This window comes from Astyanax mexicanus, chromosome 3 (assembly GCF_023375975.1).
Source record: "Astyanax mexicanus isolate ESR-SI-001 chromosome 3, AstMex3_surface, whole genome shotgun sequence".
Lineage (NCBI taxonomy): Eukaryota > Metazoa > Chordata > Actinopteri > Characiformes > Acestrorhamphidae > Astyanax > Astyanax mexicanus.
This window is the reverse complement of record NC_064410.1, coordinates 49,459,244-49,476,847: the sequence shown is the minus strand read 5'-3', so window position 1 is coordinate 49,476,847 and position 17,604 is coordinate 49,459,244. Positions and strand designations below refer to the sequence as shown.

The following is a 17,604-nucleotide window of genomic DNA, read 5'->3' as shown; positions in this document are numbered from 1 at the left end:
GAAGTGTGCACCTACACTTTGTAGATAAAGGTCTGGCTGAGGCTGTTTAGATACACTATTAGCCATTAGCCTGTGCATGAGTGTGGCACTACGGTACATGCTGTATAAACTGTAAAGAGGACTGGCCTGGTCTGTGATCAGTGTCCTGACTGTGTGTGTGTGTGTGTGCTGACCCCTACAGAGTGAAAGCAGCAGCAGCAGTAGTATTTCCACCATGCTCGTGACGCAGGACTACGTGGCGCTGAAAGAGGATGAGATTAACGTGTGTCAGGGAGAGGTGGTTCAGATCCTGGCCTCCAACCAGCAGAATATGTTCCTAGTGTTTCGCGCCGCCACAGACCAGAGCCCCGCCGCTGAGGGCTGGATCCCCGGCTATGTGCTGGGCCACACCTCTGCTACCATCCCAGACGCTGCAGAGGGAACCATCAAGTAAGAGAGAAGCACACAGACTTTAAAAAATTAAGGTTTAAACGTCTTACATGTTGCAGCACTAAAGAAAAGGTTGTTTAATTGGATATTCTTTCAACAGAAAATCATCTTCATGGCACACCTCCCTCCGCATTCGGAAAAAGTCTGAGAAGAGAGAGAAGGAGGGGAAGAAGGAAGTCAAGCTGGAAAACGGGTACAGGAAATCCAGAGATGGGTTGGCCAGTAAGGTTTCTGTAAAGGTAGGAGGACATCTGATGAAATACTAGCGGTTTTATACTATCTGAAATACAGTGTTTTCTGTTCTCGTGTCTAAAGCTTGACTCTAAAGCTTTTTTTTCTCTTTTGCAGCTTCTAAATCCCAATTACATCTATGATGGTACGTTTTAATTTTTTTTTATTTTTGCTTTTGTATATTACTTTTCTCAACCCTGGTTTTGAGGCACACCTGATTCAACTAATCAGCTTATTTACAAGCCCTTTAAGTTACAGTGGGAGGGCTCTGAAGATCGCCGGTTTGAATCCTGTTCATGTAGCTTGCCATCGACTGCCGGAGCCCTGAGAGAGCACAATTGGCCTTGCTCTCTCTGGGTGGGTAGATGGTGCTCTTTCCCAACATCACGCCACTCCAAAGTCCTTGTATTCTCAGGACAAGGCATCTCTGAGTTGATGTATTCATTGGAACTGGGTCGCTGCGCATTCCTCCAAATGTGCTGGCTACTCAGCAATGCTACAGCAGCAGTAGTTCGAAAAGAGGTGGCTGGCTTCACATGTATCGGAGGAGGCATCACTAGTCCTAATGAGTGGGTTGAGTAATTGGCCATGTAAATTGGGGAGAAAATGGAAAAAAAAAAAAAAAAAAAAAGGTACAGCGGATGTGTTAAAGCCAGAAATTCACTAAAATGTTTAAAGCAGGGTGCCTTAAAGACCAGGACTGTGAAACAATATTTCACATCATTATAAAACATTAATTTAAGGATGTAAAATTAATCAACTTTGGTATATGTTCCTCCAGTTCCCCCGGAGATGCTCGTTCCGCTGAGTGACGTGACCTGTGATAAGGGCGAGTGCGTCACACTCAGGTGTAAGGTGTGTGGCCGCCCTAAAGCCACCATCACCTGGAAGGGACCCTATCAAAACACACTCACCAACAACGGCCATTTCAGCATAGCTTACAGGTACGTTCATGTAGCTTCGTGCTTTATTGACTATTAAACAGTCTAGAACGGTGGTTTGCACCTTCAGTACTGGAGGTCTTTACACCTGACCAATACTCACATGTTACTGAGGGTCTTGTATAAATGGGTACAATCTGTTTGGGATAAGAATACACTCTACAGAAGAAGCATGCCCGCCTAAAATCTGCAAATATTTAAATATGAATAACTGTGATCAGCAGACACCTTCAGCAGAGGTGTGACAGTGTATAAACTTCTAACCACCATGGTTTGGTGCATGCAGTCATGCTGTAAATATGCAGATTGCATAGCCTATAGGTATTTTGATGAATCAAAAAGTTTTCAGAATTTGTTGGGTCTAGACTTTAATTTCAAATATATAGACAGTTAAACAAATAAGTAAATAGTACGTTTAGTAATAGTAAATTTATTTGCAAAACAAAACATGTTTAGGTCGTGCTTGCTGATTGGTTTGGTGTAGTAGAGTCACATGGTGGGCAGAGTTAGCTAGTATAATAACAAGCTACGATTAACGAGTCTGAGTGAATCAGCTACTGTATCTCTGAGAGAACTGAGAAAAGCAAGCAGGTTGTAAGTAGCACCTGGGCTTAACATGCACAGGGACAGAAAATTTTGAAATTGAAGGTTATGCTGTATTTGATTTCAAATTGCAAATATAATTTTTCTGGAGGCCGTGAAAACTCTTACAGTGGGTTAAGTGGACTGTGAGTTGCCCCTGAGATAGAGAGCAGCCGACTGACTCAGGTTCAGTTTCTCTACAGCTTTGTAGTATTAGAATTATCTTAACTGCTAAAAGTAGTGTTCAATTTGATGCTACATTTTATGCTCGCCTGCTACCATTTCACAGTAACCTTACATTTGTGCTGAGAGAGAAGAGTAGCCCTACAGCTGACCACAGATGTTTAAACAAAGCATGTCTGAATATTACTGTATTAATGGGTTCATACTGAGAGTTAGAGCTTTTCTGTATCTAAATCCATAAAAGATAAGTGTTGAATCAAATTCAAGGAGATTCAAGAATTCAAGGAGATTTTATTGTCTTTTCACATCATGTGAAACATGAGGTGGAACAAAATTGCATTCCCACGATCCAGTTTACACTCAAAGAGCAATTTAAAATAGATAAAAAATAAAGACAAAATAAAATAGAATAAAAATACAATAATAAAATAGATTAGATAAATACACAAAATATTATTAGTAGGGAAGTAGCAGCAACATGAAGTCCAAAGTGAAAATTGCTATAGCAGCATGGATGATAAAGACATAAAGACGTTTATGAACCCCTGCCTTTAGCCAAAAGCTTTTATATCAGTGATGGCTGAAGCTGGGATGTAAACCAATTCATGACCGTATGAGCGTATACCGTATTTTTCGGACTATAAGGCGCACTTAAAAACTTTTAATTTTCACAAAAATTGACAGTGCGTCTTATAATACGGTGCGCCTTTTGTATGGATTTTACTCGTCAGGTTGTAAGGAGCAGTAAACACACACTCCGTGCAGCGTTATAGAGAGTTTCAGTGCTATACAGAGTCCAGAGCCGTGCAGCTCCGAGGCTGAGCAGCAATAGCATTAGCTAGATGCTAACCGCTAAGCTAGCTAGCTTATTCACTGAGATCAGTATTATCTAAATTTTACTCGTCAGGTTGTAAGGAGCAGTAAACACACACTCCGTGCAGCGTTATACAGAGTTTCAGTGCTATACAGAGTCCAGAGCCGTGCAGCTCCGAGGCTGGAGCAGCAAATAGCATTAGCTAGCTTATTCACTGTTCAGAGATCAGTATTATCTAAATTTTACCCGTCAGGTGTAAGGAGCAGTAAACACACACTCCGTGCAGAGCAGCAATAGCATTAGCTAGATGCTAACCGCTTAGCTAGCTAGCTTTTTCACTGTTCAGAGATCAGTATTTTCTAAATTTAGCACTTTTAATACTGCTGGAGCAGTATTATTAGAGTTAGATGCTAATCGCTAAGCGTTCACCGTTCAGAGGTGAGTTATCGGCCTGTAAGTCTGTGCTGCTTTGCCTGGCTAGCATTAGCTAGATGCTAAGCGCTAACTCTCTCAGAGGTGAGTTTTATCAGCCTGTAATCTGCTTGTTTACAGTGTTAAAACAAGCTACGGGGGACGAATCGCTAGCTAATATCTCACTGTCTTACCAGAACACGCAGGATTACTCAGTGTAACGCTGTCGTTTAAGTTTGGGTTAACTTTACTAGTTTAGGTGACTAGCTAGCGTGCTAGCGGATAGCTATGCTAACGCTGGTGCAGCAAGCCTTAGTGGACATCTGGAAATCTAAGCTTACTGTAAATAAACTGAAGCACGTTACTCACCCAAATAAACAGTTTTCAGGAGAGGAATCTGTGTAGATTAATATCCAGCACTCGTTTGACTTTGAAAGAGCTAGATTTATATATACTGAGACGCTCCACCGGCAAGCGACCACCCCCGGTGGGGGAAGGGAAACATGGCGCCACCCCTGTTCACTTTGATATAGGCACCCTTTCTAGTGTCACTTAACGCGCCTTATAATGCGATGCGCCCTATGTATGGAAAAATAGCAGAAAATAGGCGTTCTTTGATAGTGCGTCTTATAATACGGTGCGCCTTATAGTCCGAAAAATACGGTAGTTATACCCCCACCCCTCATTATATATTACATGAAAATATTTAACTTTTCTTTCTGTCCAACAGTGAGACTGGAGAGGCAACACTTCGCATTGTGGGTGTGGCCTCAGAGGATGATGGCGTTTATACCTGTATCGCCACCAATGATATAGGGAGCGTGACATCATCTGCCAGTCTCAGAGTGTTGAGTAAGTGCTTTACACCCCTTACTTACTTCATAACCTGTATGTGTTATACTGTGATACAGATTAAAGATGATTAGGCAAATAAATTCACTTGTCTCTTGGTTTCTAGGTCCCTCCAGTGATGGAATCCGGGTCATGTGGAAAGACAACTTTGAGTCTTTCTACACTGAGGTGGCAGAATTGGGCAGGTATGTTTGACTAATCAATCGTAAATCAGTTTTTAGACGGCTATAATGAATGTGGTACCTGATCCAGTATTCTCTGTGTTTTTGTTGTGTTCTGTCAGAGGCCGGTTTGCTGTAGTGAAGCGGTGTGATCAGAAGGGATCTAAACGGACTGTCGCTGTTAAGCTGGTCAATAAGAAGCTAATGAAACGTGATCAGGTCACACAGGAACTCAGCATCTTAAAGAGACTACAGCATCCGCATATAGTCTGCCTACAGGATACCTTCGAGACCCCCGGGAGTTATGCACTAGTTCTGGAGATGTGAGTACCTTCTCACTCATACTCACACGCACACAATGCATGCAAAATGCATATACATAAGCTATAACATACTTCATGTATCTGTGTGTGACTCTCTGTGTGTTTATGGGGACAGGGCTGATCAGGGTCGTCTTCTGGACTACATCGTCAGCTGGGGGAACCTCACAGAGGAGAAGGTGGCCTTTTATCTGCGGGACATTTTAGAAGCTTTGCACTACCTTCATAACTGCAGAATAGCCCATCTGGATGTAAAGGTCAGTTTGAGCATATCGTAGGTTGCTATGCTGGTGCACGAGACTGTGATTTGTTGAATGAGGCCGTGTCACTGTCACCTATGAGAGGACCTACAGGAAAAAAGACATACATGGCTTAATGATTAGTCTGTCATTGTTTTTATGCTGTTTAAACCGTAATCAAAATGTTCCAGACTATGTAACCCTTTTACAGCCACAAGAAACATTGGATCATTGGCTTAACAGTCATAAGAAATGTATTTAAAAATATAAACTGTATCTAGCTTTTCAGTTTTTTATCTCTCAGGTGACCCATTAAATACCAGCTAGGGTCATTTTAGGCATGAGCTAACAAACATCAGTAAATGTCATTATAATACAGTAGACCTACAATACATATACTGTGTTAAATAACATGGATAAATCTGGATAAATATGTACATCACTTGAATTTTAGCCTCATATACATAAAAATGCGATGGCTATAGCCATAGACTGTATAGAGCATCGTCTCTCAAAAGTGAAGCCACCACAGGTCGGGCGCCCCCTGCTGTTCGGTTTCAGAAATCTGTGTAACCCCACCCATTCCCATAGGTTTCAATGGCAAAACAGAAAACTTTCAATCACGTTTTTTTTAATATACTGTAATTCTACCTCCGTTATTTAAATGCAACAGCTAGTGTAACCTCTGCTTATATTGTCAAATTTTTATATCCCCACAGAATTCATTTTTTAAAAACGTTATTCAGCTCTATTCAAAAAAGGTGTGGTTATTGTAAAAGGGCTGGTTATGGGCGGGACCAATAAAAGACCGTCAGCTCCGCTCCGCCCCGCTTTGCAGTCTGTGACCGCGAGGCAGCCCTCAGGGGCGGGGGTTATTTAAATGAGCAGGCGGTCTCTCCACAGTCTTTCTCCCTGCTCTGGTCTCTACTGCGCAGACTTGGGTTTCAGGATCGGCAACATGGCGGAAGATTTTGGCTTCATTTTCATTGAATGAATGGGAACGGAGACACGGCGTCCATCTTTTTTTGCAGTCTCTGGCTATAGCTAAATACTTATCTAGAGAAATGTAGAGATATAATTGTACATAGTTTATATATAGCAATATAACAATCAACCAAATGATCGCTAGAGATATTGTACTTAACATAAAGGTAACCTGCTTTCTTTAGTGTTTTTGATCCGGTGGATATAACCAGCATTGCACACACTGTCCAATGTGAGGTCAATAAAGTCAAACTAAAGCTAAAGATCAGTTTTTATTGATCTCTAAAAAGCAGTCTACAGTGTTGTTAAAACCCACAAAATAAACTGTATGAAAATCCACCCCATTATTAATATTAAGTGCAATATGGACTTCCTTAATAGACAAGATCAGACAATCATGACTAGGGGCCGAATTGGACATACTGCTCTTACCCATCTCCACCTCCTGGTTGGCTAACAGGCTCCAGCCTGCCAATTCTATGATACTCCTTAAACTATTAAACACATCTCAGTAGACTGCCCTGCACTTTTATCCACCATAAATAACTTTTCTATGGTTACAAATATGAAAGAACTGTTTGAAAAGATTCCACCAGTTAAAAATACTTAATTTTCTGGTCCTAATTTTAAAGTCCTTCATATGAAGAAAAAGAGATTTAGGTCTGTGATGCTCTAGTCATGAACACTGACAAATTACCTATTATATGTTTTACCAGCCTTAGTCTGCTGTACTTTGTAGTTGTTTACAAAGAAAGTGTATATTTTTGATTAAACACTAAACCTCTTTCTTTGTATTTAATTTTTTTCTCAGCCTGAAAATCTGTTGGTGGATCAGAGCTCCTCCCAGCCTGTGGTGAAGCTCACAGATTTTGGAGATGCAGTTCAGCTGAACTCCGCCCATTATGTTCATCCTCTGCTGGGTAGCCCGGAATTTGCCGCCCCTGAGCTGGTCCTGGGGGACCCCGTGTCTCTGACGTCTGATCTTTGGAGTCTCGGGGTGGTGACCTACGTGATGCTGAGCGGAGCATCGCCGTTCCTGGACGAAAGCGTGGAGGAGACCTGCCTGAACATCTGCCGGCTGGACTTCAGCTTCCCGGAGGATTACTTCCAGGGCGTGAGTCAGGCGGCGCGCGACTTCATGTGCTTGCTGCTGAGGGTGGAGCCTTCCAAGAGGCCCCCTGCCGCCACCTGCCTTCAGGAGCCCTGGTTGAGGCCGGGGGGCGGCCGGCGCTCCGCCGAATGCATCGACACCTCCAGACTCATCTCCTTCATCGACCGGCGCAAACACCAGAACGACCTGCGGCCTTTAGGAGGCATCAGGCCCTTCCTGCACAGCAGGCTACAGCCTAGGATCTAAAAGAAAAACTGCACAGAAATAAAGAAAATACGATAATCTCTTCCTCTTTCAGTCGCCAGGTGCAATTCAGAGGAACAGTCCTTTAGTCCTCAGCCAATCGAAGCATGTGGAAACATTAGCCAATCACTTTAGCCAATCAGAGCCGTGTAGAGCACAGTTCAGAACTTGAGAAGAAAAAAAGCGACATGTGTGGTTTACTTGTCTCTTCCCAGTCTAATGCTGCTGGCTGGTTTCAAATGTAAGAAATGAAGATTTCTAAGAGATTTAATCATTGGAGAATTTATGTTCCCAAATATCAGTGAACCCTTAATAGACCATAAAATGATTTGTGTGTGGGATGAGAAGTGTTCCTGCACAACACTGGCAGAGCTTTTCTGTGAAGAAAGTGATGCAAATGAGTCTAGAACCCTCGTTCCTCCCCCCTGATTTTGCCTGAGCCAGAGGGAGCAAGCAGTTCTGCAGTTCTTTTACGCTTTTACAGTATTCACCTCAAAACATTTGAGGGAAAAGAAAACTTCCTGTTTGTTTAGTGACTTTAAAGAAAGCAAGATAATTAGATCAAATGATCATTGTATCCACAGGTTTTCAGGTACGTATCTGAGCGAACACTAAATAAGAAGAAAATCAGAAGAAAAGAAATGCACAGAAATGAGTGAATTTTAGAATCTGCAAAATCTGAGAATCCGCAGTTCAGATTAAGCTTGAGAGATGCCAAGCCTGTTTCTTTGGGATCATTTTAATTGAAATCAAAGCTTGTTTGATCGCCTAGCTTAATAAGTTGCTTAGTCAAACAATGATGGTCATGCGACATCTAGCTATAAAAATTTTAAAGTGCTGCAAGTGAAACCTCTTAAACCGTTATTATTTTTTACTTTATTTGCTTTAAACAGAACAAATTGTGTTGTGCAATTTAAAGATGTATAAGCCTTACTTTGTACATAGTCTGTGTCTGCAGTTCTTTTTTTTTTTTTTTTTTTTAAATACAGTATCTGTTCACATAGAGCATCCCAGGATGGGACAGAAAATGAACCCCAAGGGAAGATAGCCATAGGGCAGCCAAACGTCTGAGTGGCAGAGACACGCGAGCTCAAAGGAAGACTGAATACTGTAAATGCACTCACATTGTATGTTATGTTCCAGATTCCTACCATATGTGCAATGTTGCAGCTTAAACAGTTTATGCAACTATTTATGAAGACATCTGTTGTACCTGTAATAAATATTTAGACAAGCATGTACCTGGTACTGCAAGTTCTGCTGTTAACTGCATTTATTTAACCTGGACTTTTGAATCTTTAGTTGAGTATTATTTCCCTGCCCCACAGCAGGGTCATTGTCTACATGGCACTTATACGTTCGTGTCACTTTTTAGTTGACGTCGCTATTGGTATACCAAAGCTCTCCAAGCTTTATGCTTTGAGACTTTTTTTTTTTTAAACCATATTTCACTATTTTAAAGTTATACATTATAAAGCCGTGACAGATTGTTTACATGTTTACCATAGCTTTGTTATTTTTCATTTTATGCACATTATTTGGTGTTGCTTCTGCGACCGATTCCTTCTCTCATCATAAAGTCCAAACTTTCTTGGTCAATCTTGGTCATTATTTGAAACGTTTTTTTTCTTGCGATGACTACAAAGATTTCCTTGTCATAAATGTGAAGCCTTTAAATTATGATATTTATATAAGATTTCACCATATAGATAGTTTTTATACAGATGTAGATCATGAGTCATAATACGTCTTTAGACGGTTTTTGGTGACACATTGGCTAGAACAATTTTCAACAATTTGACAAAAGTAAAAAATTCGCACTGAAGAGATTTTTGTTTTGTTTTGTTTTGTTTTGTTTGCAGCTGTTTATTGGTCCGTAGTCTCCAGTTCCCCTCTCCATTTGTCTGCTTAAGAAAGCTTCACCTTATTCAACTCTTTATGGTTCAGATTGTGAAACTCAATAGAATGTGTGAGTGGTGGACAGAGAGTCTTTCCTGTAGGAATGCGGTGGATTCATCTGTATAGTCACATATCATGTCTTCTTATTTATTTGCGTTGTAAAGTTGTACAGATGCAGTTACGTCATAAAGGTCGGACTGGACGCGTTTAAATGTTTTATTAAATCGATCTTTTAGTTCCAATTCCATTGTATTTTAATGTATGTATGATCATTTTAAGCTTTTATTTCAGTTATTTTATACTTTTGCATGTATATTTCTTTGTACAGAGACCATAAGTGTTTACGCAATATGTGCTGTAAATATTTTCAGTTTTGCCATCAGTTCTTTTGAAAATTAAACATACAGAACATTCTGTAGACTACTGTGTTTATTGTACACTCACATTGCATTTATATTGACTAGATGTTTTAGTTCTAATACATGACTGGTTACTTTATTTTTTTGCCTTTTTTGTATTTAATTTGTATCTAATTTTCAGAATTTTTGCTGTTTTGGCTCGTAATATTAAAATCCTTTACATTGTCAAGTCACAATATTATCACCATCTTGTTTCTATACTTACTGTCCAGCTTATGAGCTCCACTGAGATTTAGGAGCACTCTGTGTTTCTATTATTACAGACTGTAGTTCTTTATCTGTTTGTATCTTTATCTGTAAACTTCATCATCCTTTTACCCTGTTCTTCTTTGATCAGGAGCCCACAGGATAGACCACCACAGAGCAGCTATTATTCAGCTGGTGGGTCATTCTCAGTGCTGCAGTGACACTGACACGATAGTGGTGGACTACCCAGTTACTTCAACCAGCCAGAATTACAGCATCCAATCAGAATACAGGAATGACCTAATATACCACAGTGTTGAAATGTTTTAAGCTTTTATTTTTTTTACACCTAACCACTGTATGGTTGTGCATGTTCTTTCCTGTATATTATTCATTGTGTTTGTTTGTTTTCAGTTTATTAGTGATCATGCATCATTATGCCTGAACTTGCCTTAAAACAAAGCTCTTTGTTGAGTCTCTTATATGCAAAACTTTGGACAGTGATTAATGACTGATCCATATTGCATCATCTCCAACAAGAGCGGGATAAACTCTTTTTTTTTTTTTATATATATATAATATTAAAAAATATATGTAACTATATACTATGTACTACATATGTATCATACATTTTAGACAGACAAAAATTGTCATTTATTTATGTATATTTGGCATGTACACTCTATTGGGACACCTGCTGATGCATGGTTTCTTCCAGTCAAGTTTTATCCATCTTTTGTTGGAGTAGTAACTGTTTAGAGATGACTTTCTGCTAGATTTTCCAACATTGCTGTGAGGATTTGATTACAGTCAGTGACTACAGCGTTAGTGAGGTCAAGATGTTAGATGATCATTATCCCATCTAATCTCACCTTCCCTGACTACACAACTCATCCCAACAGTACTGGATGGGGCTTCACTGTTCTGGAGAACAGTTTCACTGCTCCACAGCTCAATGCCAGAGGTTTTATACCCCTCTAGCACATAACTGGCATTAGGCATGGTGCCAATAGCACATTTAGTGTATCAGATTCTATTCTTGATATGGGAACAGCTGCAACATTTCTGACTGTCTAGTGTAATAATCAGAAAATTGTGTTTTCTTTATTATTATATAAGAGGGTTACACTACAGTGGTTTGCATTGCATTCATACGTACAATACAAGAGACAGCAAGATCATACACATTGCACAGAAGACCAGGAGAACATCATCACTTACAAACCTTGGCTTTTAAACACAGGTATTACTGACAGTGGGGATTTTATTTTTTGATAAACAGAATGCAGATGGAGAGATTTTGGAGCACAGAGTTTTCCATATATAAGCCATGAGACAAAATCCACAGGCCCAAATCCTCCATACATTTCCTCTGCATGACTTGGGTTCAGTCTCTCAGTGCTCTCGCTTGGCTGGAGCGAGCTTTGGCAGTGGTTTTATCGTTATTGGGCTTGGGTGGGGAAATTTATTCTAGCAAGATAAGTCAGGGGTGGGTAACAGGGGAGAGAGTCCAGCACAGTTTGATTTGACTGCTGATTTCTCTACTCTACCAGGAGTAGGGGCTGTGTCTCAATTGAGTACTACACACTAATACTATAATGTTCTATTTTAATTTAAATAGTGTGGGTTTTGGCAAGTTGTGTACTAGTATGTTTGCTATGCTGACGTACTCTGCTTGACCAAAAAAAAAAAAAAAAAAACAGTCTCCACTTGGATTTAACTGAGTAAATGATGTGGGGTTGATGCTGCAGTTGGTCTGCAGGTTTAGGTTCAGCAACAGTATGTGCTGAAAGAATGAGGTCAGCTGACCTCAATACCTGAATATACTGAATATAGACCAGGTTATTCCATCAATGGATTTTTTCTTCTCTGATGACACGAGCATATTCCAAGATGACAATGTCAGGATTCATGGGGCTGGAATTGTGAAAGAGTAATTCAGGGAGCATGAGATCATCATTTTCACACATGGATTGAGAGAGTTCACCACAGAGTCCAGATCTTAACCTCAGTAAGAATCTTTGGGATGTGCTGGAGAAGACTTTGTGCAGCGGTCAGACTCAACCATCATCAATGCTGCAAGATCTTGGTAAAAAATAAATGGAATTAATGGAAACACTGGATTGAAATAAATCTCCTAACGTTTTCGAAGCTTATTGAAACAATGCTCAGTGAATGTGTGCCCTAATCAAAGATAAAGGTGCTACAACTAAATATTTGTGTGACCTTTTTTAATTGGTGGCAATTATTATTATTATTTTTTTTTTTTGCTGCTGCTGTAGTTAAATTGTTATTTGCCATTTTTTCTGTTGTTAGCTGTGTCCCAAAGCCTGAAGGCTCTCTGTAGCTATACAGCCTAAATATGCCGCCTATATTCAGAGTGATTTTAAAGACTCAGGTGATGCAGCTATCCTTTAGACCAGGGGTGTCCAAACTTTTTTTGTTGGGGGCCAGAAGGAGAAATATATTTGAAGTCACGGGCCACAGACTCTAATAAAACAAATAATGAAATATACCACTTTAAATAATACATTTACCTGATTACTTTCATTTACACACCATTTTACTTGACTTACTATCTTTATCTATCTTTGACAGTGTTGTGTAAATTAAGATTTTTTAAATTGATGTTTAATGGCATGATGTCTCTTAATATTAAACTCCTTAATTACGGCAACTTTTAGACTCTGGCCCGTTTTTCTGCGCTATAAATGCGCACTCTCTCCGCTTTTAGACTCTTTGGCCCGTTTTTCTGTGCAAGAAATGCGCACTCTCTCCACTTTTTGACTCTTTGGCCCGTTTTTCTGCGCTAGAAATGCGCACTCTCTCCGCTTTTAGACTCTTTGACCCGTTTTTCTGCGCTAGAAATGCGCACCCTCTCCCCTTTTAGACTCTTTGGCCCGTTTCTGACACCTAGCGTTCAAACTTTGAATCTCACATTATAAAAACCTGCTTAACAGCGGGCCAACTTTTATTCTATTTCTAAAATACCTCGCGAGCCGCTCCAAAAAAGGAAATGGGCCGCAAATGGCCCGCGGGCCGTAGTTTGGACACCCCTGCTTTAGACCCTCGGTTACACGCAAACTATTGGTTGTTGTCAGTCACGTGTCAGTCACGTTTACTATGCGTAACGTCACCATAGCGCCATGTTTAAGGTAGTGTTACTGTGAGCTGTGCAGTGAAACTAGTATAAACAAACTGGCCTTTATATTATTTAAAGCAATACAACATTAAAACAGAAGTAAAATGAGGAAATAGCTCCTCCAGACAAGCTGAGGAAGGATTACAGAGACTCTACTTTGGATTAATTATCATCTGTTAATAACACTGATAAATACCACCTGACTTTAACAGGCTGAACTGCTATTTCTTCTATATCCAGCCTCGTAGCTCAGCGTTTCTATTACCGGTACATATATTATCTCATTCAGCCACAGCACGAGTGTTTACACCTGTGAAAACTTCTACGACTAGACTTTAAAACCCACAGACTTCTTCCATATCAGCTGATGAACCAAAAACAACACAGCTCTACTACTCTACTAACAGTAAAGGTAAGCTGCTGTAAACAATGAAACTTGTGTTTAGACATTAACGTTACTGTTTTTATTAAAAATATCTATATAATATAAGTGTGGGCGGGCCTAAACAAATACTTTGTCTTAGTGGACTATTATTTGTGTATACACACCCTGCATGTGTTTGTTTTTGATTATGTTTAATTTTAAGAACATGTTTTAGACCCAATATCTTCTCAAACCTACTGTAAAACTGTGTATCGGGCTACAGGCAGTGTATTAATATTAGTTTGTTGTAATAATAATTCTTTATGTGAGAGAACCATTTTTAAAGGGCCGCTAAACCTTCTGATTTTAACTGACTTAACATCCTCAGCTCAAATATAAAAAAAGCCCAAAAATATAGGAGGAGTAGTTTGAGAGGTGCACTGGGTGATGTATGGGTTTAGAGGCAGGGCAGAAGTAAGAGCTGATTGGGCTGAGCAGTGTGCCTCTGATAGCAGTGAGACGCAGATAGTTGGCGGTATTATATGATTGTCTGATCTACATATTGTAAGTTTCAGCGTTTTAAAGTATGCAAAAACATCTTCCACGCCTATAGCACAGTTAAACCTGAGAGGACGCCGCAGAGGTGGAAATGTCTCCAATAGAAGCGATTTTTTAAAGCTTAGGAAATGTTTATTATACTTTTAAGCAGGATTGTTAAGCAAGAATGTTTCATTATTTCAAAAAAACACAGCTATTAATGGAAAAAATATTGCTTAGGGCTTATTGGCTCTTTAAATGTTCAGACAGCACAGCAGACTTATATTTTCCTCCCATTTAATCAAGAGTTATCTAATATATTAAGTACACATTTTATCTTAAAAACAACAATGTAATTGTTTATTGTGCATATTTCAGCTGGCAATCAACAACTCTGGAAGAACCCTCATAATGCTTAGACAGGTAAATGTGTAGCAGAGTCTTTACAGACATTAATGTTTCTGTAAGCAAATGCAACTAAATTTGTAAAGTGTTACAATGGATAATGAAAAACAGTTGACATCAAGTTCTGATTTTGTATCTTGGATATTTGAGTATACTCAGCTTTATCACATACTTTATATTTTACATTCGTTCAACTTGGTCAGTATTAATAATTTTTCGCACCATAAGGCCTTAAAAGGCTTAAAATCCTTTTTACTAATTTTACCAGTCAGGTTGTAAGGAGCAGTAAAACCACTCTGCTGAAGTACAGCATTATACCAAGACGAAAGGAGATTTAGCATTAACCACATTAAATGCTAGCACTTTCTTTAATCAGAGGTCAATATATCGCACTGTGGCCTGTGTGTTTACAGTGTTAAAGCCTGGTTTACCGGAGCACTTAGGGTTCCTCTGTGTGCTATCGGGCGGCATTTACTAGCGCTAGCGGTTGGCTGCTAATGCTAATGCTGCTGCACCCAGCCTGGGAAATCTGGAAATCTAAGCTTTACGTACGAAAACAGACCAGAAAATAGACATTCATTGATAGTGTGCCTCATATCAGTGTGCCTTATAGTTAGAAAAATATGAAATTGGGACGCACCCCTACTAAATCTGGCAATTAACAGGTGAGGTGAGTGAGGTGTGCCTGAGCAGAGTCTGGCCCTCCAGGACTGGAATCACCCACCCCTAAGTTAATTAGCTAAGTCACTACATGAAAGGAAAAGTCAAGTTTCTGTCTGTAACATAGTTTATGATGGTCACAATACATCTGTAATAAATAGGGGAATGTTTTCAGTAGCAGAGGGTTTGTCAGGGTAGCTCAGCAGACTCTAGCAAAACACAAAACAGCAAGATTTATCACAGGTGATGAATACATGCACCTACAGGTTACTTCAAGATAATGGCCATCATGTGACCACCTGCGGTGGATTATGGGAGTGACTCAGCAGCAGCTAATGACCTCACATTAAAAGTCAGCAGCTGTGTTTGCTTTGAGAAGCCCTGTATACATAAACGCTTCAGTTAGCCTTTATGCTAATCCAACTGTGCCGCTGCTGCTGTGGCCTGTGTGCTCTTTGATGATGATAATAATAACAACGATAAGGAAGACTGAGCATAATATACAGTGAAAAGCTGACACTCAAGCTTAATGTAAAACATAATGCTGTGAAACTGACCACACAGCTCTTTCCCATATATGGGTGAAAACATTTTATTAGTTTGTTGTTGTTTTGGGGATTTTGACTCAATTGAAGGGTCCTGATGGGCAAAAACAAAAGTGTCTCGTGCAATATCTGCATAATTTTGAAGTTCATTTGATGGAATGGTTTGATGATTTCCAGCAGAGGGAAGGGCTGCTTGTAGTCTAAAAAAATAATAAGAATCTCTAAACATCCTAAAAGTAAAAAATAAAAATAATATACTCTTCTACAATCCTAAATCCCAATACTCAGTGGTCTCACGTTCTCTTTTCACCCATAGTAGCATTTACACCATTGCTATTTGAAAATATTTCATATTATTTTCTCATATTTCATTTATATTTTCAGATTTTTTTTTAAATACTCAGAGGTTAAAAGTAACAAGAAAATAAGTAAAGTGACATTGATTACGCACATTGTTAGTTTACACAATAAAAGACTATTAGAGGGGGTTGTGTATTCTAAAACTATCTAAGGAAATCCCACTTTGCATATTTTACTGGGTTTTATTGACTTTTATTAACTGCCTTGTTTAACTAAGAAAATATTAGATCCTTTATCCATATGGTACATAGAAAGCATACTTGATCATAAAACATATATTTTATGATGTTCCTGAATTAAAGAAACTCTATGTTTCATATAAATTGTAGCATTGTTTTGAAACTACAGAATTTCAGTACAAAATCTGGATTCTAGGTGCACTTTTTTGTGACTGAAAAGCAGCCATGCTCGACTCATACTCTTGTGTTTTTAATTTTAATTATTGTCTTAAATTAATTCCTCAGTCATTATCATATCTGTTCCATGGGTGAAAAGAGGTTTGTTGCTTTTGGGCTAAATTGATCTATAATGGATATATAAAAAACTAATGCAACCATATTTTTTTTCAGGAAAAAAATACACAACCACAAAGAATTTAATTGTAAAAACAGTTCTAGGGAATTTTAGAATAAATAATCTGTCATAAATTCAACCTCTTAATCCACTCCCTCACCGTGTTTGCTGCCTTTTCCAGTGTATACCTTTGCATCAATGCTGGAATGTATGTACACTGTTTACACACAGGAAAGGTGTTATTGTTTTGCATTGGGGTAAAACGACCTCCTTTCAGCCAATCCGTTTTCTGTTCTAATCCCCTGATCCTGTTCTGTTCTGAACTGCAAATCTAAAATCAAATAAAATGAAATAACTAAAAAAAAAAACACAATAAAAAGTAGAGCCATTCTTGTAATCAAAAACGGACACTTTAGACTAGGTGAGGTGAACTGTGGTCATTGAACTGAAGAGAACCTGGGAACCTGAGTGGTTTGTAATGGAGTTCTGTGGCCAGCAGAGGGCCAGTGGGGAACACTCAGGGACAGGTTTCCACCAACAAAAACCGACGCTTACCCTTTGGTACATAAAAAGCGATGTGAAACTGTTTTGCATTGCTTCTCTTTTAGCATAGAAAAGAAATGGATGCAAAGCTGGTTTTGATAGCTGTAACATGTTTGCATCAGAAGCTCTGCAGACTGCGCTGGTTAGTCTTAAACGGCACTGGCATTTTGAACATAGTTAAACAGATACTGCAGGAATATCACTGGATACTGGATTTAATGGCTTTGATGGAAACCACATCCCGCTCTTCTGACTGAGTATTTGGTGTTTGTTGGCAATGAGGTGTACACGGCTCTCACAGGGAGGAGGGGTCAGGGATCAGAGGCAGACTCTACTGCGCTTCTCTATTTGCGTCTGCCGTGATGGTGGTTGTGCATGTCCTCCATGGTTACCCTGCCCCACACTCCAATCACGAAGGCCTCGATCTCGCATTCGTTTTCTCCTCTTGCGATGCGGAAGTAGCCATCCTCTCCCCAGTTCTTGCCCCATGAGTTGGCAGCGATCTGTGGAAGAGCGGTGGAGCGTTTGAC

At 39.5% G+C, this 17,604-nt stretch overlaps 2 protein-coding genes across 10 annotated transcripts in view; one reads left to right on the top strand and one right to left on the bottom strand.

Moving 5' to 3' along the window:
* trioa (trio Rho guanine nucleotide exchange factor a) overlaps nt 1-9,814 on the top strand; it is a 158,831-nt gene extending 149,017 nt beyond the window's left edge. For all 9 annotated transcript variants that reach the window (XM_049475422.1, XM_049475420.1, XM_049475423.1 and 6 more), the window contains 9 exons: nt 182-429; nt 530-668; nt 778-805; nt 1,442-1,604; nt 4,322-4,443; nt 4,550-4,628; nt 4,727-4,927; nt 5,043-5,181; nt 6,959-9,814. In XM_049475422.1, coding sequence (XP_049331379.1) covers nt 182-429; nt 530-668; nt 778-805; nt 1,442-1,604; nt 4,322-4,443; nt 4,550-4,628; nt 4,727-4,927; nt 5,043-5,181; nt 6,959-7,504 — 1,665 coding nt within the window. In that variant the 3' untranslated portion in view covers nt 7,505-9,814. The remainder of the gene's footprint in view (nt 1-181; nt 430-529; nt 669-777; nt 806-1,441; nt 1,605-4,321; nt 4,444-4,549; nt 4,629-4,726; nt 4,928-5,042; nt 5,182-6,958) is intronic.
* A 1,265-nt stretch (nt 9,815-11,079) lies between these two features.
* Nucleotides 11,080-17,604, bottom strand: part of tinagl1 (tubulointerstitial nephritis antigen-like 1) — a 46,990-nt gene continuing 40,465 nt past the window's right edge. The window contains exon 12 of the mRNA XM_022683242.2: nt 11,080-17,577. Within this exon, the coding sequence (XP_022538963.1) occupies nt 17,419-17,577 (159 nt within the window). The 3' untranslated portion in view covers nt 11,080-17,418. The remainder of the gene's footprint in view (nt 17,578-17,604) is intronic.